General features: G+C 63.8%; 1 protein-coding gene across 2 annotated transcripts; it reads right to left on the bottom strand.

Moving 5' to 3' along the window:
* Positions 1-20: 20 nt before the first annotated feature.
* CDH15 (cadherin 15) lies at positions 21-20497 on the bottom strand. 2 transcript variants are annotated; one of them, XM_067717865.1, is made up of 14 exons: positions 20339-20497; positions 13625-13783; positions 13324-13479; positions 12124-12268; positions 5560-5720; positions 4707-4835; positions 4107-4292; positions 2941-3194; positions 2184-2326; positions 1787-2023; positions 1340-1579; positions 1087-1223; positions 810-977; positions 21-589 (listed from the first exon to the last, which is right to left on the bottom strand). In XM_067717865.1, the coding sequence occupies exons 1-14, from the start codon at positions 20378-20380 to the stop codon at positions 365-367; spliced, it is 2382 nt and encodes a 793-aa protein (XP_067573966.1). In that variant the 5' UTR covers positions 20381-20497; the 3' UTR covers positions 21-364. The 2 variants fall into 2 exon arrangements, with proteins under 2 accessions (XP_067573966.1, XP_067573968.1); XM_067717867.1 differs by having other exon boundaries at positions 12124-12163.
* Positions 20498-22125: the final 1628 nt, after the last annotated feature.

Genomic DNA, 22125 nt, shown 5'->3' with positions numbered 1-22125 from the left:
GTCGCCGTGCCAACCGTGCGTTGGAGAGATGAGCACGTTTTTAATTCATGTTTGCCCGAGAGCTGCTTCCTTTCATACAGAGATGAGCTCAGCGTGGGTGGGAAGCAGAGCTGGGAATGGGGCCTCTGACCCCATTGGAGGCAACTGACGGGGCAGGAGGGGCGCCTCCTTCTAGCCACTCCGCTCTAGGCTTTCGGCCCTGACTTCCCCTGGCTGAGACCAGGCCGGCCAAGGCCCCAGGGCGGGGCGCAGGGCCCTCTGTCCATCTCGACACACAGCCGAGTCCGGCGTGTCCGCTCAAGCGCCTGTGGTCTGCCCTGTGTCCGGGAGGCCGTGCCCTCAGCAGGGTGGGTGCAGGTCCCCATCAGAAAGCCTCTTCCCTGGTGCCCTCACGGGGCCCGTACAAGTCGGCCAGCCGGGCAAAGCGGGGCCCCCAGTCCCAGAGGCAGCTGTAGTCTGCGTCCTCATCACCCAGGCTGGACAGGATGGAGCTCAGCGTGCCTGCCACGGATCCGTCCCCCTCGTAGTCATAGATGAGAGCCGTGTCGTAGGGAGGGACGGCGGGGTCGCTGTCCACAGCCTCTAAGCCCTATGGAGAGGCCTGGGGCTCAGGACCAGCACGCGCCGGCCAAGTGCCCTCCGCCACCAGCTTGGCCAAGGCCTGGCCCCAGGAGCCGGGTTGGGGGCAAGGTTCTCTCTGGGCGATTCTCCTCCCTCGGCAAGAACCACCACCCCTGTCCAGCCCCAGAGCGATGCCTCAGGCTCGTGGGGTGGGGGAACGGGGTGCAGGGCGCCCCTGGGGCACCCACCTCGTTGATGAAGTCAGCGATGTCAGAGGGGCTGGTGGGCAGCACGCGGGGGGCCTGGGGGTGCGATCGGCCGAACGGGGCGTCTCTGCGCAGAGAAGGCCGTCCCAGCGGGGCGCCCAGGGCCGCCAGCTCTGCCGGGTGGCGCAGCTGGTCCATGTCATAGGCATCCTGAGAAGGGACGGACAGAGCGCGTGGGGGTGAGGGTCGGGAGGCGGCTGGCCAGCTGGGGCCCCTGGGGAGACCCCCCAGCACTTGTAAGCCACCCCGGCCCTCTCACCTGGTCCTCCTCCCCGCCCCCCTGCTCGTCGTAGTTGAGGATGTTGTCCCGAAGGTCGTCCTGCAGCCCGTGCAAAAGCCTCTTGTCACACGACTGCTGCCGGCACCGCACCAGGAGGGCCACCAGCAGGGCGAGCACTGGGGGTGGGGGGGGCAGCGGAGGTCGGTGTGGGGTGGGGGCGGGGCAAGGCGGGCAGGGCGGGGCTGCCAGGCGGCGCGGGGCGGGGCAGGGATCTGCAGGCGCGGGCACTCACAGAGCAGGAGGATGACACTGGCCAGCACGATGACCAGGGCGCCCAGGCTGATGCCCGCGCCACCCGCCCGCAGCGCAGCGGCCCCCGGCAGGCAGGCGCCGTCCAGGCCGCAGCGGCACACGGTCACGTTCAGGGGCTGCTCGCGCTGCTGGGGCGGCTGTCCCGAGTCCTGGAGCAGCAGGCTCAGGCGGTGCAGCCCCTCCTGGACCTGGAGCCTGGGCCGCAGGCGCGCGTGGCTCACTGCAGGGGGTGCCGGCGGTCAGCAGGGGCAGGGGCGGCCACGCCCCTCTGCGCCTGTGCTTCCGGCGGCAGCCGGCCTGGGTTCCCCACCTGTCCTGTATGTGTGATAACTGATCCCTGCGGGCCTGAGGATGCAGTGCACTGAGGTGGGAACCAGTGGGGACCTGCCCCAGGCTCTGGACCCCCAGGGGCGTGGGGCGAGCTCACCGTTAACCTGGCTGAGGCTCCAGTTCCGGGCCAGCTCTGGGAGCCTGGGGCTCAGCTGGAAGTGGAAGGGGGCCCCGTGGGGGGGCAGGTCCTCATCCGTGGCCCCCAAGAGAAGACCGGAGCCCTGCTCTGGTGTGCTGCACAGGCTGCCCCACGGCGGGGACAGTTCAGGGGCGTGGTCGTTGACCTCCAGGATCTCAACAGACAGGGTCCCTGTGGCCGTGCTGGGTGGGGAGGCTGCAAATAGGAGAGGTCTGGTGGGCCCCTTGCCCCTGCAGAGCCCCCACCCACCCCTTAAGTCTGCTCGGTGGAGTGCCCGCTCTCAGCCCTTGGGCAGCAGCAGGGGCCCCAGCCAGGGTTAGGGAGCCCTGGAACCCAGGCCGAGCTCCACGCTCACCATCATCTCGGGCCAGGATGATGGCCCTGTACCAGCCGTCCTTGAGGAAGGGGGATGCGGGGCTGAGCACGCGCTGGGTCTGGACCCGGCCAGTGGCCCCGTCCACTTGCAGCCAGTCTTCAGGGTCATAGTCCTTGGAGTAGCTGTTGGCGAGGAGGGGAGGAGGGGCCCTGAGCCTGAGCCGGACCCCCGGAGGTGTGGTCACGTGTAGACGTGCACACACGCACACATACGCAGGCCTTTAAGGATAGTCCTTCCACAGCCCTAAGCTGGTATGTTCCATCCCAATCAACAGATGAAAAAACTGAGGCTCGGGGAGGGCAGGTGAGCTGCCCAGGGCCCTGTGGCCACTGAGTGACAGCTAGGATTCAACGGTGGGCACCATGTTGACAGACAAGGGCACATAGGGTCAGGGCAGGGGGTGAAATCCAAGACAGCGACAGCCAGTCCTAGTGGAGTGACGGCTCCCTGGGGCGGACAAGGCCGGACACTCAGAGGCTGGCCAACAGACGGGCCATGTCAGCGTGCGCCAGATGCGGCCCAGTCTTGCCTACAGGACGAGGTCGCGTGAACACGCACGCACGGTACTTGAGAGCCCCTGGGCTCGGTGACGCACACAGATGAGCCCTCTGCCCTCCGACCAGGGCCCTAATGGGACCCTCAGGGCACAGGGCTCAGTACCCTTAGCTGTGCTGCTACCCTGGCTGGGAGGTGGACTGGGGCTGTGAGTTCCCCCTGCTCACCCTGGGGCCCCCACCTGAGCCTCTGCGGCTGCTGTGTGTCAGGGTCTCGGGCAGAGAAGGTGGCCACGGGGGTTCCTGGGGCCGCCCCCTCGGCCAGGCTGGTCCGCAGTGGGTTCTGCTGGAACACGGGCGCCTCGTTGACATCCCGCACCTGCACGCTGACCCTGGCCTGGCCCCGCTCGGCCCTGGGGGCCGCCGCCTGCAGGGGAGCCTCGTTCTGCGCCGCCACTGTGAGGTCGTAGTGCTCCCGACTCTCGTAGTCCAGCGGCTGCAGGGGAAGCGGGGCGGCCGCCCGTCAGGACTCCGGCCCCCTCCCCCCATTCAGGGAAGCCTGAGGCAGCTGCGGCCGAGAGGCCTCTTCTGCTCTGTCCTCAGAGCCCCTTCTTTCCTTCTGCTTTTTAGCCTCGGAAAAACAAAAATCACGCAGGACAAAAAGGCACAAAAAATAATGCCAAAATGACGGCTACTCATCACGCAAACGTATTTGCTGGGTGTTGTGAGGCCAGTTTCCCGTCCCCTGGCCGGGCGTCCTCCTCGGTGCCCCAAGCAGACACTCGCCTGGGTCTTGCTAAGAGGGTATTTGGTGGACGTGGTTGAACTGACCCGTCCAATCAGCTGACTTTAAATAAAGAAGATGGTCCTGGAGAACCTGGGTGGGTCTCATCTGTGGGTGAGAGTCTCTGAGAGCAGACCTGAGGCTGCCCTGGGGAAGAAGGGCTCCCACCTCCAGATGCAGCCTCAGCTCCTGACTTTGCAGCCTGTCGCAGCCCCGCAGACTCCGGACTTGCCAGCCGCCTGCACGACGGCCGGCGTGAGCCAGTCTCTGGCAATAAGGCTCTTCCTGTGTTGACAGCTCATCTGCATCTCTATGCACGTGTATGCACGTGTGTGTATGCTCAGGTGTGTGCGTGCACACGTATGTCCTGCTGGTTTTGTCTCTGGTCTCAGTTTGGCCGACATGTGAGGTCTGTATTTGTGCACGTTGATCATATACTTTAAGTGGCAAGACACTGGAAGTAACGTGGGCTTGCCCCCTCCTTCCAGCCCTGTCCCCCTGTGGTCAGCGTGGCCCGAGCCCACAGTCCTAGCGTTCTTGGTCCCCTTCGCTCCCTTCCTAAGGATGCACAGAGGGTCCAAACGGGGTCCCAGGGTGTGAGGAGAGGCACCCTCCTCAGCTCACCTTCACCACAGACAGCACACCCTCGTTGGTCCTGGGGTCGGTGCGGATGGCGAACTGCCCGTCAGGGTCGCCCTCCAGGATGGTGAACCTGGCCACCCAGTTGGGGGAGCCGGGCAGGTCCCGGTCCTCTACCTCCAGCCGCCCCACGTCCACTCCGCTGACGGCCTCTGTGGCCTCCAGGAAGAACTGTGGGAACTCGGCCCCGTTACCCACGGGTGGGCCGGGGACGGTCCCCTGTGGGGTCACCCTCCCACTGCCCACCCACGAGGAGTCCAGGGCACCAGGAGCCCCCCCCCCAGTCTCGGCCATGTGCTGGGCACATCCTCCCCGGAGGGCAGGGCTGCCGCTCGCTCCCACCCAGGAAGGCTTGGGGACAGGTCCCACCCCAGGGTCTCTGTGGCTTCCCCCCAGGGCCCTCTAGCTCCTGACATGCTCACAGCCCCCCGCCCCCTGATGCTGGCCTCCGGCAGGGTATCCTGCACGGTCCACACAGGATGCCTCCTCTGTGGAGCACCGAGCCTCCCACCCACCAGAAGCCCCGGGATCGGGGGGAGGTCAGCCCTGAGCAGCGGCCGGTGGGGGTGAGGACGGTGGCAGCACCTGACCCCTGGTGAACTCGGGGGCGTTGTCGTTGACATCCTCCAGTGTGATGATGGCCAAGGCAGTGGCGGTGAGGCCGTCTCCAGACATGTCCGCCACCTGCAGGGTCAGATTGTACACGGCGACCACCTAGGAGCACAGTGACATGGGGTCAGGAGACCCAGGTGGCGCGCAGGGCGGGGCTGGTCAGCCACCTTAGGGCCTGGGGGCAGGGCCGGCAGACCCCAGGAGGCTCCGGCATCTGCCCTGCTCCCAAGCTCTGGGCAACAGGCTGCCTAGCCTCTCCGGGTCCGACGGCACCACTGTCGACCCCAGACTCTGCCCCAGCCTGTGAGTGGGCAAGAGGACGGTTGCCGAGCCGGATGAGCACTCACGGGGCACCTGCTGCACTGGGGTGTGGGGTCCCTGCCCTGGGGAGCCAGGTGCAGCTGCCGAGAGAGGGGACAGAGATCAACTAACGCAGTGAGTGGCCCTGGGGAAACCAAGGAGGGCTTCCTGGAGGTGAGGTGCCAATGCCACACAGAAGCCCGGCAGCCAGGGGCCGCAGGGGCCCCACAGGGGAGGAGTGGGCACGGCCGGCTGGAGGGCGACTGTTTCTCTGCAGCATGCGTGGTCGCTGTGGGCCCACCCCAGGCCGAGGAGCCCTACTGCTCTGCAGGCAACAGGGTGGGGGAGGTCTCCGGCAGAAAAACACGCTAAGGGCCCCTCACACCATCTCTGGACCGAACCACACAACTACCCGCGGGGCAGGTCTGCTGGAGCCCAGGGCCACGGACAGTGTCCACGGCACTCGGACCCCTCGTCTGGGGGGCTGCCCTGCCTCAGCTGTCAGGGTGCAGCTGCATGGCCTCACCTCGCGGTCCAGGCCCACTTGAACCGTGCGGATCTCCCCCGTGTGCGGGTCAATGCTGAAGAGCTGGGGGCCGCCCTGCTCCAGAATGGAGTATCGCAGGGCCGCGTTGTCCGTCTCCGGGTCGTCCGCATCCGTGGCCTCAGCCCTGGTCACGAAGGTTCCTGGGAAGGGAGGGGACATGTGGGGGTGACACCCATGGATGCCAGGGCGCGTCGCCCACTCCCCCGCGGCCCGCTGCACCGGGTCCAGGCCCGCGATCAGCCTTGCACGTGCAAGCATCCCGGCGTCCTGGCTTGCGTCGCCAGTGGGGATGAGGTCAGGTGTCCGATGCACACTGCGGACACCTGTCTCCTACAGAACCCTGAGACAGACCAGGCGAGCCCGCTGGGGAACCAGCCCCAGGCGGGGCGAGGCAGCGCCCAGGGCCGCACCTGCGCTCTGGGGCAAACAAGGCCCTGGATCTCGGAGAGAAGGGCCTCTGCAGGGGTCCTGGAGGTGCCCCAGCACCTGTGCCCACCTGTTTTCTGGAGCAATTCAGGTCTGACCACCCCTCCCCACACCGGCCCAGATCAGGTGTACTAAAAGTTATCCCGGTGAGGTGGACCAGCCTCGGGCCACCCGAGGAGCTAGCCCCCCCTCACCTGTGACTGGGCTCATCCCAGCCCCTCCTGGGCCCTGACGGGTCAGCTGAGTGTCATGCTGGTGTCTGATGAACGGTAGTGACCCGGCCACTGACCCAGCCTTAGAAGGTGGGAAGCTACCTTAGCAGGTAACTCCTGGCATGATGCTGGACCCCAGGCTAAAGCCAAAAACAATGTTTAGAACATTGCCACCGGGCACCCTGCCACCGGGATGCAGACAAGCGCTTCCAAAGGCACCTGTCGGGCTCTCTGTGACTGAGCAAGTGCGCAAACTCCTGGGGTGACTGGAGCCCAGCTTCTCGCCAACAGAGAAGAGGACCCCAAAGGAACCCTGCAGAGCTGGATCAGAAGTGGAGGTGCCAGAGAGGACTCGTGACTTGTGATGGAGGCACAGAGCCGTGTTAACACAGCTGTGACAGTGCGTGCACACACGACGTCTGTATGTATGTGAGCTTACTTCCCAGCCCCGGCTGCTGAAGGGGCCTGGGCCAGTTTGATGAGCTTCTGATCAGCCATGATTTGAGCTTCAAAACAACGGTGCAAAGAAGCACAAGCCACTGAGCGAAGCAAGAATCCATAAATCCAGACACATCCGTGTGAACAAAACACATACGAGACAGGCTGGGACCCGGGACCCTTTGCTGCAGGGCTTGCGCCTGGACACAGGTCTCCTCGAGCCACAGAATACAAAGAAACTACAAGGGACTAAAAATAACTATGTACGTGGCAGTTCGAGCAAATTCTGGACGACATACAAAGAGACTAAAAAGCCCAACGGCCACTTCTGAAGAGCAAACACCAGCCGGGAGCAGAAGCAGGGTACCTGTGCGCGCCCCGCGCACACACCACCACCTAGGGTGGTGTCTTTCCCGGCACCGTTTGCTGAGGAGACCGCCCTCTCCACGCTGAATGCTCCTGGCGTCCTGTGTAAAGTCACCTGCCCGTGATGTGAGGTTTATTCCTGGGCTCTCTATTCAGTTCCATCGGTCTATGGTCTGTGTGTCTGTCTTGAAGGCAGGTGCACACTGATTACTGTACCTTTGCAGAAAGTTTTGAAATCAGGAAGTGTGTCCCCCAGCTTTGTTCTTTTCCAGGATGGTTTTGGCTATTCAGGGTTCCTTGAGATTTTATAGGAATTTTAGAATGAGTTTTCTGTTTACGGCAAACCCCCTAAGCCACCCCCCGCGGCCTGACCCCCTGGACACACCCCTGACCCCTGGACACACCCCATATAAGGAACAAGCTCGCCCCCCCTCAGGGAGCAAGCTAGCAAGGGAACCTGTTTCTTGTTCCCACTCCCCACCGCTGCAGCGGGGGCCCCAATAAAGCCTTGCCTGAATTTCTTGTCTGGCCTTTGATCGACTTCTATTGATTAAAGAGGCCAAGAACCCTGGTGGGTAACACATACACACATATTCATATACAGGGGTACTGAAAGTCCTATCATACAATAGAGAGCCAAGTGATGACCAAGAAGAAACAATGAAGAAACAACAGCTGACGCAGGCAAGAGCCGCCAGAGATGCGAACGCTGCTGGGCGGCAGCTTGAGGGGCAGCAGGACACCTGCACAGTCTCAAAGGGTCTCCCACAAGACACCTATTAATTACAAAGGGGAAAGGAGAAAAGCCAGAGCGAAGAAGCTTGGCGGACACCCCCTGAACGACAGACCCAGATCGGCATCTCCAGGAACGGGATGTGCACGCCTCCTGAGGGATGTGCACGCCTCCAGCCACGCAGACTCACGCAGGGACAATCATCACAACAACCGCCTAAATGCCTCAGGATGTCAGTGTCGTGAGCAAGGAGCTGAGAGGCTTTCGCAATGAAAACTACAAAAGATCAGTGAAAGAAATTGAGAAAACACAAATAAACGGACAGACAGAAGACTTGTTGCTAAGACGTCACTACCACCCAGAGCGACCTACAGATGCAGTGCGATCCCTACCAAAATCTTAAGGACAGTTTCTTTACATAAATAGAAAACTCATTCTAAAATTCCTATAAGATCTCAAGGGACCCTGAATAGCCTAAACCGACCTGGAAAAGAACAAAGCCAGGGGACACACTTCCTGATTTCAAAACTTTCTGCAAAAGTACAGTAATCAGTGTGCACCTGCCCTCAAGACAGACACACAGACCGATGGAACCGAATAGAGAGCCCAGGAATAAACCTCACATCCACGGGCAGGTGATCTTACACAGGACGCCAGGAGCATTCAGCGTGGAGAGGGCGGTCTCCTCAGCAAATGGTGCCGGGAAAGACATCCACAGGCGGAAGGATGGAGCTGGACCCGTAATTACTTAACAGCATATGCAAAAGTCAACTCAAAATGGATCAGACCTACGTGTACAACGTAAAACTAAAACTCAGAAAAAAACACAGGACACTGGTAATGTCACGAAGGCAATGATTTCTTGGATATGACACCAAAGGCACAGGCAACAACAACAAAAATAGACAAACCGGACTTCACGAACATTTAAAAATGCATCAAAAGACACTAACAACAGAGTAAAAAGACAACTCACGAAATAGGAGAAAATATCTGCAAATCATTTATCTGATAAGAGATTAATATCCAGGATATACAGAGAACCTGTAAAACTCAACCAGAAAAAAAAACCAACAAGCAACTCAATTCAAAAATGGGCAAAGGGACTTGAACAGGCCTTTCTCCAAGGAAGATATACAAATGGCCAATATGCACATGAACAAACGCTCAACGTGACTAATCATTAGGGAAATGCAGATGAGAACCACGAGACAGCCCCTCACGCCCATTAGGATGGCTGCCAACAGCAACAACAAAACAAAACAGAAAGCAACAGGCGCTGGTGACGACGTGGAGAAGCTGGGACCCTCCTACACTGTTGGTGGGGATGGAAAATGGTGCGGCCACTGTGGAAAACACCATGGAGGATCCTCAAAAAATTAAAAATACGGCTTCCCTGGTGGCGCAGTGGTTGGGAGTCCGCCTGCCGATGCAGGGGACACGGGTTCGTGCCCTGGTCCGGGAAGATCCCACATGCCACAGAGCAACTAAACCCGTGCGCCACAACTACTGAGCCCATGAGCCACAACTACTGAAGCCCGCACACCTAGAGTCCACGCTCCACAACAAGAGAAGCCACCGCAGTAAGAAGCCCGCACACTACAACGAAGAGTAGCCCCCGCTCACCACAACTAGAGAAAGCCCGCTCGCAGCAACGAGGACCCAACACAGCCAAAAATAAATAAATTTATTTAAAACAATTAAAAATAGAACTACCATTTGATCTACCAGCCCCACTTCTGGGTACATACCCAAAGGAACTGAAAGCAGGGTCTCAAAGACATATCTGGACACCCATGTTCACTGCGGCACTATTCACAACAGCTAAAAAGCAATCCAAGGGTCCACTGAAGAATAAACAGATAAACAAAGTGTGGTATAAACATGCAATAGAGTATTATTCTGCCTTGAAAAGGAAGGTGACTCTGACACGGGCTACCACACTGACGAGCCCTGAGGACAGGACGGTCAGTGAAATCAGCCAGACGCAGGAGGACAAGTACTGTACGATTCCACTCACGCGCAGACAAATCATAGAGACAAAAAGCAGACAGTGAGTGGCAGGCCCTGGAGGGGGAAATGGGAGTTAGCGTTTAATGGGGACAGAGTTCCAGGCTGGGAAAATGAGAACATTCTACGGATGCTGGTGGTGGTGCACAACGATGTGAACGGGCTTAAAACCACCGACCCGTACACTTAGAAATGGTTAAGATGCTAAACCTTGTTGCACGTACTTTGCCACAATAAAATTTGGCAGAACAGAAGTCAGTGTCATGAGCTCCTGGCGGCTGAGGACCCGTCCCCACTGAGGGGGTGTGAGCGGGCGGGGGCCTCAGTCCTGCCACCACGACGAGAACGGAGGGGAAGATCACACCTGTGTGAGCCCGTCAGACGGTGACGCACAGGCGACCTGACACCCCCGAGTCCAGGCTGTGACCCCCCAGGAGGTGCACACGCTGGGGCTCCCCTGGTGGGGCAGGTGCAGCGACCCCACAGAAGCAGGAAGAGGGGCCGAGATTGGCACAGCTGCTGGCGGTCCCTGGGTGCCCACACGGGGGCCTGTGCCCTCTCCCACGCGCCCACTGACTGCTCCCAGGGAAGGCGGGGTGGGAGGAGACCCGGGAGGGCCCCTCGGCTGAGGCCACAAGGCAGCCCAGGTGTGGGGAAGGCCATCGGTGGTCCACAGTCACAGGGTGAGGGTGGGGCTGCTGGGCTGGAGGGACGGCGCTTTGCCTTTGGGGGAGGAGCAGGGACCCTGAAGCAGCCCCAGCCCTGGGGCTCAGGGACCACCTTCGACCGAGACTGCCCACCCCCCAGTACCCCAGGAGCCCTGCCAGGTAACACACAGGGGTTGTCACCCCGCTAGGGGCCCCTCTGCATGCAGGGCTGCGCTGCCGTGGCGGGAACGCAGAGAGGCCCCCGGGATCCGAGCTCAAGCAGTGGCAGAGGCTAGGCCCGTCTCCTCTCCCCACCGTGGGCTGGCCCCCACCTCTGCTGTGCTCTCACACACAGGGAAAGAGGGGAAAATTCCACCCTAGTGATTAAACAGCCAACAGAACCAGATGCACGGCCAACCAGACACTTGGGCTTTTATCTGACAGAACTGAAGCAGCCACCCTCCGTGCGCAAAAGGCCTTAAAGGAAAAGGTGGACGGCATGCAGGAGCAGACAAGGCTCAGACAGGCGGCAGGGACTGTGGACAGAGGCAGGACCGCCTTAAAGGAAAAGGTGGACGGCATGCAGGAGCAGACAAGGCTCAGACAGGCGGCAGGGACTGTGGACAGAGGCAGGACCGCCTTAAAGGAAAAGGTGGACGGCATGCAGGAGCAGACAAGGCTCAGACAGGCGGCAGGGACTGTGGACAGAGGCAGGACCGCCTTAAAGGAAAAGGTGGACGGCATGCAGGAGCAGACAAGGCTCAGACAGGCGGCAGGGACTGTGGACAGAGGCAGGACCGCCTTAAAGGAAAAGGTGGACGGCATGCAGGAGCAGACAAGGCTCAGACAGGCGGCAGGGACTGTGGACAGAGGCAGGACCGCCTTAAAGGAAAAGGTGGACGGCATGCAGGAGCAGACAAGGCTCAGACAGGCGGCAGGGACTGTGGAGAGAGGCAGGACCGCCTTTGCTCTAAAAGGCTTCACTGGGCCGCTGAAGCGGAACAGTTATGCAGGTGAGATGTTACTATGTGTTAGTGCTAACCCCTGACTTTGAAGTTACACTGAGTCCCTGGTGTGCTCTGAAGGCCTCCGGTCTGCAACCAGCCTGGGATCTGACCAGAGCCCCAGGGACCCGGTGGGGAGGGAAGGAGCAGATCACTGTCTGGAATGCCTATTCTGCCTGGAACAGAATCAGGCCAGCGAGTCTGCCCTGTGAGGACGCAGAAGGGACAGAGGGTCAGCGGTTTCTGCACTCAGTGAAGAATTAATAAGCGGAGAGAGGCATCGACTGATAACGGGCAGGGGGGTCGCCTCTCGGGGGATGAAGGAGACACAGGTGTTGGTTGCACGACACTGTGAATGTGCTAACTGCCACTGAAAAGCTCGTTCCAAAATGGTTAATTTTATGTTATGTGAACGTCACCTCTATTTAGCGGGAGGAGGGGGAGGGGAGAGCAACGGAAACCACCGGAGCTCTGCCATCCAGGAATCCTCTCTGAACTCTGGAGGATTCGGGGGTTGACATTTATATCGCAATGGGAAGAGGCTTGAGTCGACTTGTGGAAATTCCCTCCGTCCTGGAGACTGTTTACGTGTTTTTAGACTCTCTGAAGGACCTCTGAAGTTCTTGCTGAAGGGAAATCCTGGACTTCTGACCTACCCAGCGCCCTTCGCGAAGCTCCCTCCCCCACCGGGAACCCACTCAGCTCACCTGGGACGGCGCCCTCCAGCACCCGGCCAGTGAACACCTCCTGCCGGAAGACAGGCCGGTTGTCGTTCTGGTCCACAACCACGATCTCCAGGTCCGTGGGCTCCTCCAGGGTGGACCCCCCCAGGTCCAGAGCAAAGGCCCTGAGCTAGTCAAGCAGAGAGCAGGGGCTGGCACTGCGGCCCCCACGAGGGCAAGAGCAGCAGTGAGTGCACTCTGTGTCCTGCTGGAAACAGGTGAGAAGCGGCACGGGGACGGGGCAGTGCCGGGCAGGTGGGACTGCCCTCGAGGGGAGCCTGGGTTCTCCCAGCAGGCGGGGTGGCCACCACGCGCCACCTCTTGCCTGGGCCACCAGGAAGCCCACAGCTGTGCTTCGAGCGTGGCTGCAGCGACGCTCCCCCTGGCGCCCCTGGTCTCTCTTCCCCTGGCGCCCCTGGTCTCTCTCCCTTTTTCTGTGAACAGTCGTGGCTGCTTTTGAAGTTTCCGCTCCACACGTGAAATTGTAACTTCAACCATCTCCTGTCCCTTTGGAGAACAGACTTGGTACAACTTCCAGGGGAAACACACCCTCTAACTCTCTGTGTAAGGGAACCAAGAGCTGGTTCTCGAAGTCTGAGGGAGACGCCGGGCACAGGAAAGGCAAAGGCTGCAGCCCCCTGCCCGGGGCAAGTCTGAACATCACCTTAGGGTGGCCAGGATGGGGGGCGGATCATCTGTCTGTAGGGGACTCAGGCGAGTTCCAAGCTCCCCTCCTTGGCCCCTCGCTCACCCCCTCCCCACGGCCCTTTCTCTCAAACCTGACAATCCCAACGCCTCCATTGGGCAGATCCCGTCCCACCTCCCCCGACGTCCCACCCTGACAGTCACGGGGCAGCTGCCGCTAGGGGCGGCCAGTTCCGTGGGATTCCTCATGGCACCCCTTCTTCAACTCACATAGCAGGCTCAGGGGAGAACCGGCCACACCAGTGTCTGGTGTTGCTTTCCTGGGAAGGCTGCCGCCCACCCTGAGGCCAGCTGCCCAGTCCTCCTGGGCAGGACCCAGTGTTCAGTCCGCTCACGCACCTGCCGAATGAGCCTGTGACCCTGAACACCTGCTTCCTGGGGCAGCCGGTCCCAAATCCCACCCCTGCCCCCCAGTTAAGGATGCTGGGTTTTGCGGGTGGAGGTGTGGCCATGGCCCCCATGGGGCGGGGCGGGGCCCACCCTGAAGCGGTCTGTCTTCTCTCGGTCCAGCACGGCATTCAGGGACACCTTCCCTGTGAACTTGTCTATGGAGAAGATCCCCCGGGGCTCCTCGTCCACGCCGGGCCCCTGGATGCTGTAGATGATGCTGCCCAGCTGCTGCCTGTCCGACTTGATCTGTGGGACAGGTGATGGGCTGGGGAGGTGCCCCAGGGGAGGGGTGTCCCCTCTCTGCAGCCCTCGGTCCCTCCCCCAGCTGGGATGGGGTCGCTCAGCCTGCGGCCCCAGGGGTGTGCCCGCCCTAAAGCACGCGGCCCCTCACCTGCACCAGGGGGAAGGGCAGGCGCTTGTGGTTCTCGGACACACTGATGGGAGGGATGACCCAGGCTCTCCGCACGCGGCCCGGTGCCGGCATCCGGTGCCAGGGGTACAGGGTATGCGGCCTCCTCAGCCCGGGGACCCCCACTGACAGGCACAGGCTCTGCAACAAAGAAAAACCTCCGTCACCACCACAGCAGCGCCCAGAGCTCCCCCACCAGGGCCGGGACGTCCCCTCCCCGACTGCCAAGCCCTCTGTCGTGTGGCCCGGGGAGGTTCGGGTGCCAGGACTTGGGGGGCATGGGGTGCTCAGGGGGACAGGAGGCAGCCTGGCTCCCGGGAGCCCGGGGATGGGTGGCAAGGCCCGGGAGGGAGGTGGGTTGAAGAGGAAGGGCGGCTGGGCTGGGGGCAGTGGGGGGACACGCGGCCACCCCAGGCCTCCTGGTGACGTGAACTCTTGAGGGCTGGTCGAGGTTGACCAGGCAGCGCTTTTGTCCTCAGAGGCCCAGAGAGGGGGCCACCTGGGGGCCAGAGCGCCCACCCCTCCCACACAGGGCAGCTGTTCACACGGCAGGTCTCCTCTGCCAGGCTGGGGAGGGGGACACTCCACACGCCTCTGGGAAGCAGGCGGTGGGGCTGTCTGTCCCAGGGCTGCTTTGTGGAAATGAAACGGAGCTGAGCTCCCAGCTCCCCGCCCCCTGCGGCAGCTGCCTCTGCCTCTAGGGACCGGCGGGGTGGGGTGTGTGCAGCTGTGAGGCTGAGGGGCCGGCGGGAGGACGGGGCAGCTGGAGTGTTTTGGGCCCTGATCCCCCAGAGCCCAACCCCAGCCCGTGCTGTTTTCCCCCCAGAACCGTGGAACCAGGTGTGACCGTGTAACCAACACTTTAGTACCTGGAACCCGGGACGCTGTCTCCGGCTCCGCACGCCCAGGGGACAGGGGGGCCCTGTGTGCAACGTCCCCGAAGCCCAGCGCTCGGGGCCTGTGGGGCTGCAGAGGCAGGACAGAGTGCGGGGCAGCCGTGTCCCCCGACACTACCCCACAGGCGGGGCCGGGGATATGCACCCACCGCCCTGCCACCACCCGCTGAGCTCTGGGCTCAGCACTAAGGCTAGTCAGGAATGCGGCCCGCGGTGCTGAAACCCTCCCCAGACCCACTGTCAGCTCATCCCCCCCCACCTCTCAGACGGGGAAACTGAGGCCCAGAGAAGAAAGCCACCTGGCGGGGTGAGGGCAGAGCTGGCGGCAGCCCCAACAAACACCCAGAGTCTCCTGGGACAGCCCTGGTTTAAACACGTGGTCTTCGCATCCCACGCCTTGATCGGCCAGTGGCTGGTCTGAGCGTGGGCTCAGGCACTGTGGCCGGCTGGGCGTGGAGGCACTGGGGGCCCTCTGTGCTCCCCGAGTCATGAGTGGGGCCGACGCTGGGGCACCCTTGGAGGGCACAGAGCCTGGCTGGACTTGGATAAGGGCTGTCAGGGCTCAGGGCGGGGGCAGGGATGCTACTGGGACCCAGCTTGGCTTGGCTATAGGAGAACGTGAGCAACGCGTCTTCCATGGCCCTTATGACCCCCCCAATCCCCCTGCGTTTGCAGCTGCCCCCTGCCCAGCCCCCCTCCAAATCCAAGGCAGGGCAGTGCGGGAGATGCAGTGGAGCTGCTCCTGCCAGGCGCCTCCCCAGATCTCTGTGCTGCGGGCTTCCTCTGCCTCCCATGGCCCTTCCCCTCCTCGACCCCTCGACCCCGCCCCTGGCCGGTCGGTCCACCGACTTCTGCTGAGGTTTCCATCCCTTTCCCCATCGCAGTCGGTAGAAGGACCAGGCCTGGGCTGGTGGCCTCAGGGAAGGCGGGCTTGGTGACTGGTGAGTGGGGGGACTTAGGGGGCAAGGGAGGGAGGAGAGGCCCCTCAGCCAGGAGGCCACTCTTCCGGGCAACCTCTGGCCTGTGCCCCCCTGCACGGCCTCCCTGTTCTGCCCGCCTGGGTCCTTGTACACTTTGCTGACAGAACTGCACTGACATCCAAACTAAAGTCAGTCTCCCTGGGGGGCCCCGGGCCACCTCCCCAGTGCCCAGACCTCGTCCTGCCACTGCACTTGAAATGCCAGGGGCCTGGGGTCCAGGCAGCAGCACACCCAGCTTGGAGGAAGGGCCGGGCGGTTCACCAGGCCCCCGAGCTCCCCGTGGCCCGACAGATGGCAGCACTTCCTCCAAGCCTCCCGGGCAGCTGGCTTCTCACCAAGACGGCCCAGCACAGGCCAGCGTGGTGTTCCCGCCAAGCGGAGACCTGCTGGCCTTTGTCACAGGCTTGGGGGGGGGGGGATAGCGTCTGTTTCCTGGGCATCTTGGGGCAGCAGCTCCCTTGCCCCCAACCTCACCGTTCCCCGCCCCTCCCTCCGCCCCTCCCCAGCCCCTCTCAGCCCTCAGGGAGCAGCAGAGGCGGGAGCCACAGGTCCACCAGCGCTGAACCTCCATCGCAAGGAGCATTTCTGTGATGCCCAGTGACACAGAGGCACCGCCCTGACCTCAGCAGGGAGTGAGGGACAGCCTGCAGATGCTCCCGGGCCTCAGGCTCTTGGAGAGGCACTGGGGGACACACTGCCCTGTCCATACCTGGGCTGGCCCCTCCGGCCCTGCAGCCCCCCACCGAGCCTACGGCTGCCCCCGCCCTGCCAGCAGCCTTGCTGACACTCCAGGACGCCCACCGGCTTGGCACAGGGCATGTGGCCGGGGCGGAGCCTGGGAGTCCTGGACCCCAGACTCTCCACGGCCCAAGGTCACGAGGTCAGCAGGAGCCGCAGAGCCTTGGCAGGGGCCCTCGCCCAGATCGGAGGCTGCAGTAGGTGGCGTGGCCAGAGTGGGCTGCAGCCAACCTCCGGCTCTCGGGACGCTTCTCAGTTTGTCCCTTGTCCTCCCGCCAGCCCCTTCCCAGAAGATGCAGGTGGCCGGGGAAGGCGTGGGAGCCGCCTGGGAATCCCAGGACATTGGAGCCGGGACGAAGCCACGTGCACAGAGCCGTGGACGTCGAGTGCACATCGCTCACAAACGCTGTCACCCTCACCGCCCCTGCACCACACAGAACCAATGGGCATCAGGGACCCACTTCTCCCAGCGGGTGCCCGGTGGCATCCCCATGCTCACCCTCCACCGCTCCCTTAGCCAAGAGCCTGAGAGAACAGCCTGGAAGCCCTAGAGACGCCGGGCCGCTGCCCCCTCGCTGTGGTCCCAGCCCCGGCCCCCAGCCCCACGGCTGCCGAGTGAGAGAGCTCCCCGTCTGGTTCGGAGCTCGTGGGGCCCAGCAGCGCGGTGAGCACCCTACAAACCCACTGCAGGGGCAGGAGTGGCCTCACCCCCCCCAGACCCAGGCAAGGGCCCGGGTGGGTGATACTGTGTCGCTGCAGGCCACGGTGGGCAAGGCCCTGAGCCCGAGAGCAGCTGGCCAGCTCCTCCCGATGCCCCTCTGGCCTCTGGGCGGCTCCCGTCCCCTGGGATCTGAGATGGCACCCGCTGCCCTCAGGCCCCCGCAGGGGGCCTGGGCTACTTCACTACCGCTGGGGCTTCCAGACTTGACTCACCATCACAACCAACCAAGGTCAGGAAAAATACAGATTCCACCAGTTTACCCCCGGCCTACTGAGTCAGACCTCCCAGGGGGTCCCGGAGCCCCCAGGTGAGCCTTGGGAACATCTGGGAATCAAGGCAGGCGCAGGGCCGAGAGGCGGGACTTGAGGGTCACACAGCCCTGCCCTGGCTCCCACCCCACCCCTCGGAGGCCCTACGCGTGGACGCACCCCACCATCAACTGTTCAGAAGCGAACAAGTGCCTGAGCCCTGGAGGGAATGCCTGCCGCCCTTGCCCGCTGCAGGGGTCTGAACTGCCTGGGCGCCTGGGGGCAGCCCGCAGAGCTCTCTGCTTCTCTCCACCAGCCCTCGGTGGGATCGGAACAAAGAATTACGAGGCACGGCCCCGTCTCCTGGGAAGAAAGCTGATGGCTCACCTGCCCTGGATAGAGAGGCTGGTGACCAGGGCGGCCAGGGGGACGGCAAGGAGAGCCTGCTTCAGCTCCTGGCACTACGGCCTCTGGTGGCCTCTGCAAGTGGCAGGCAGGAGGCCCGGGTGCATCCTGGTTGACTGAAGGGTAGCATCTTCCATCTCCCTGCAATCGGGCAACCCTTACGCAAGGAGGCTGCCACGGCTGGGGAAGGGGCTCTGGGGCTCTCCTGAGCACGTGGCCTCTGGGAGGAGGCCGCAGCCACACTCCTGGGGGCTTTGCAAGCCGTGAAGACCCCCTGAGGCAACGGGAAAGTCCTGGAACAGGATGGGCCCCACGGCAGACACGCATGGTCCTCTCCAGAACACACTGTCGGTGTGACAGTAACCGGGGCCGCGGAGGGAAGCCAGGTCGGGGCGCTGTCCTCTCAAGGTGGGCGGGACAGCCGGGAGCATGGTGCCTGCCCCAGTCAGTGGGGGTGGGGTGGGGGGGAGGCTGGAGAAAACAGCTGTCCCTTCACCTCGCCATCTTGCCCCTCCTCTGAAGCCCGCAACAGCTGGAGGGGGCTCAGGGGAGAGCCGCAGGGGCCTCTCTGGGCCAGGCGGACAGCTGGGTCCATTCCTGGCGCGCCTGATGCCTGCCAGGCCGTCCAGGAACAGGGCGGCCTGGATTCCAGCCGGGGGTGGGGAAGGGGCTCAGGCCTGGGGAGCTTGTGGGGCCTCTCCCTTAGCCCAAGCAAACCCCACCCACGTTCCCCCGGGCTCCAGGCCTCGCACCTGCTTCCTGGAATCTGAGGGACCCAGGCCCGGAAGTGATGCTGGAGGGGTGTCCCCGCACGTGAGTGCACGGGCAGCGACATGGCTCAGCGGAGCCGGACGCAGGCTTGGGGCCCCTTCCAGCAGCACGTGGGTCTGCCATCTGGGCTCCCCACCCCCAGGCAGGGGGGGTCCCAGTGAAGGCCCAGCTACTGGGGACACCACGGGCACAGGTGAGGGGCCGATAGAGGCCAGTTCCGAAAAGACACACGCTAAGCCCCCTGGCCGACATTTCAGGCAACACAAGGGAAGGGTGAGCCTCGTCCAAGGCCACCAAGCAGATGACGGGCCTGTGCGGAGTCTGGTCAACAGGCCCCCACCCCAGGGGCCCACCCGAGACAGCCCTGCCGGGGGGCTCCCGGAGGTGGAGGAAGGTGTGTTGGGAAGCGGCCGCAGGACCCGTGTGGCTGGACAGGAGAGGACAAAAGTCTGAAAGCTGAGCTGGATGGGGGAGGGCCGTGCGAGGTCCTACGCAGACACATGTCGGCCAATCCCGAAGTCGCTCCCCTCGCACCGGAGCTAATTTGAGCCGCGGGGAGTGCGGGAACATGAGTGGCCAGGCCCGTTGGCTGGCCTCCCAGCGCCACCAGAATTCCCGCAGTCCCCAGCTGTCTGGGAGCGGGTGCATTGGGCATGACCCTGGGGGAGGGGAGAGGCATCTGAGAGGGATCTACTCCCCTCCCCCGCAGCAGAGTCCCCCTGGGGCCCGGTCAAAGGATGACACCCCCAGACCCAGGAGTGGGCCTCCGAGGACATGCCGCCTGATGCGGGGCAGGGGCAGGAATCGTGGGAGGGGGCGTTGCAGCCTGGAGCCTTCTGGAGCGCATGGGGGCATCCAGGCCCTGGGGTGGGGGCAGAGAGCCCGCTGCCCCGGGTGGGCTCCCAGCAGCGGGCCGAGGGGCACAGGCCGTGGGCAGCCACGCTGTGCCGGGCAAGGGTGGCTGCGGCCTCCCTCTGGGTCAGGTGGCCATGGCAGTGGGGAGCGGCCAGCACCGCCTCCATGGGGTCAGTGAAGGCCCGGAGGCAGGGGTGTGGGTAGCTGGGGCGGGGGCTGGCGGCACCTAGTCAGCTGCCAGGGGCTGAAACCCGAGCCGGAGCCGGGGGCGCCGCGGGAGTGAGGGGCGACGCTCGCCAGCGGCCGGCGCTGCGTGATGGCTCTGGAAGTGTAACAGTGAGTGATGATTCGTGGGCGCAGGGCCAGGCCCTGTGCTCATCACCTGTCAGGTGTAAGAGGCCTGAGGCCGTCCTCCTGGCCCCCGGCCCTCACCAGTGACCACCGCTCAGCTCAGTCCCCCGAAGCCCGGAGACCACTGAGGCCACACGCTGCACTCCTGGCCCCAGCCTAGCACCTGCCCAGAAGCCAGGGGCCGAAAGGATGCGGTCCCAGCCACCCAGGGGTGCCCGTGTGGCGAGTGGGGCGGCCTGTGTTTCCTGCCGCCCGTCCTGCTCCCACCAGGGAGACCAGGGCTCCCCAGGGAGAGGGGGCTTCTGGAGGGCAGAGCCCACAGCTGCCCCTGCCGGCCGGACACATGGGGGCTCGGACTCCACCCAACTAGACTACGGAGAATCACCTACCAGCTCACAGGGGTCCCTAGGGACCAGGCCTCCAGGCTTTCCCAGCTGGGGGTGCTCCTGCCGCCCCCTCTCCCTCGCCTCCCGCGAGACTGAACACTCCCAGACCCCAGCAGGGCTGAGGGGCGCCCCTCCGGAGTGAGGGCCCGCCTTCTGGGTGCTCTCCTGGCCGTCCCCGAACTTGGCTCCCCGTCCGGTCCAGCGGAGGCGGTTACACTCCCCCCTGGACAGGGCTGCCCCGCACAGAACCCTCGGCTCTCGGTCCCCGAGGCCGGGACGCCCCACTCTAAGACGCCGGCGCTCAGTGCAGGGGCCAGAGACCCCCGCGCAGCGCCCGTGCCTTACCTGGGCCAGCAGCCCGAGGGCGAGGAGGAGCGCGGCGTCCATGGGCTGGCGGCGGGCAGCGGGCCGAGCGTCCGGCGGCAGGAGCGACGCCTTCTGCTGGGACAGGACCCGGCTGAGTGACAGCACAAGTGTGCGGGGCGAGCCTGGCGAGGGAGTGATAATGTGTGCGGGGGCGAAGCTGGGCGGGGCGTGGGGGCTGAGTTACAGCACGTGGGCGGGACGGCGCCTGGGGCTGAGTGACAGCACGTGTGTGGGGCGGGGCGTGGGGGGGGCCGAGTTACAGCATATGGGCGGGGCGTGGGGGCGGCTGAGTTACAGCAAGTGTGTAGGGCGGGGCGTGGGGGCTGAGTGACAGCACATGGGCGGGGCGGGGCGGGGGGCGGGGGGGCGGCTGAGTGACAGCACATGTGACTGACAGCATGTGTCGGGGGCGGAGCAGGGGTCGGGCACCGTCCCAGGCTGGATGCGGGGCTCCAGGAAGGAGGCTGTCAGAAAGGCAGCGGCGGGTGGGGGCTGGGGACTAGGGTGGATTCCCTCATTCATTCTGAGCACCAGGCACTCTCCTGCCTCAGTGCCTTTGCACTGGCCGGCCATGCCCTCGCCAGGACTGCCTGTCCGGCTCTCCCCAAGGCCAGCCGCTCGCTGCCTTGAGGGCTTGGATCACATTTGCTGTGTCCCTTTACTGTCTCCCGCTCAGGGGTGGAGCCCCCCAGGGCAGGTTGTCCACTGCTGACCCCCAGGGCTAGCACACAGGAAGGACAGGCACAGACCTGGCCCGGTGCCCAGCTCTACCCGCCCCTTCCTTCCTCCTCGGTTGGCAGTTACTTGGTTGGTAACTACCTGGTGGAAGGGGGAGGCTATCTCTCCCCTCCAAGCCCCTGCGCTCCTGGGCAGCCTGCGGCTCAGAACCAGGGGAGGGCGGGGAGGGCGGGGGCGGCCCTGCGGACCTCGAGCCGTCTTCTGGGCAGGGAAGTGGGGAGTGTCCTCTCCGAGAGCCGGTCTTCTCTGCAGCAGGAGCAGGCACGGGGGCCTCTGCTCTCCTCTCCAGATTGCGGGGCAGCTGAGCAGGTGCGGCACCATCTGTGCCCTAGGCCTGCTTGGAAGGAGGCCAGGCTGCCGGGGATAGGGGTGAGGGCAGGGGCTCCGGCAGAGACTGTGTCCCTGGCACTCACCGCTCCAAGGTGGGGGTGGAGGGCGGGAGACCCTTCCAGCTGCAGGCTCGGAGGCCCTGGGGCTGAGCAGCTCCTGGAGGCCACGTCCTGCCTCTGAGGTCAGACCCCAAACCCGGGTGGAGGAGCCCTCTGAATGTTTTTGGGTTTCTGCCCCCTGAACGGGTAGAGGGTGAAGTAGACGGGGGCAGGGGCTCAGCTAGGCCATCCCTCCTCTCGGCCATCTGTGTCCCCCTCAATAACCTCCCGGGTGCGGGGGTGCTCCAAGGGGGAGTGTAAGCTGGGTCTGGTCATGGGAGAGCCCGGAGAGCAGGAGGAGTCCCTGGGGGAGGGGCGTGGTCCCCAGGCTGGTTAGGACCCCCCCCCCACGGCCTCGCCCCCCAGTCTCGTGCCCGGGCAGCTGGGGCTGGGGACGCGGAAGCCTGGGGTCCAGTCTGGCTCTGGGCCCTGTGCAGGAAGTTGTCTCCGCTGACCTCTTGTGTCTGAGCCCCGAGGTCCCGTCCGGCGCTGGTCCACCCCAGGCTGCAAGGGCCAGTTGGCCTTCCTTGCCCGTGGACCGTCTCCTCCAGAAGAGCCCTTATTCCTGGTGGACTCAAGGCGACGGACCCTCCAGGCGCC

The sequence above is a fragment of the Pseudorca crassidens genome, chromosome 20 (assembly GCF_039906515.1).
Source record: "Pseudorca crassidens isolate mPseCra1 chromosome 20, mPseCra1.hap1, whole genome shotgun sequence".
NCBI classification, from domain to species: Eukaryota; Metazoa; Chordata; class Mammalia; order Artiodactyla; family Delphinidae; genus Pseudorca; species Pseudorca crassidens.
Note: the sequence above shows the minus strand (reverse complement) of the source record. Positions and strands in the feature narration are given on the sequence as shown.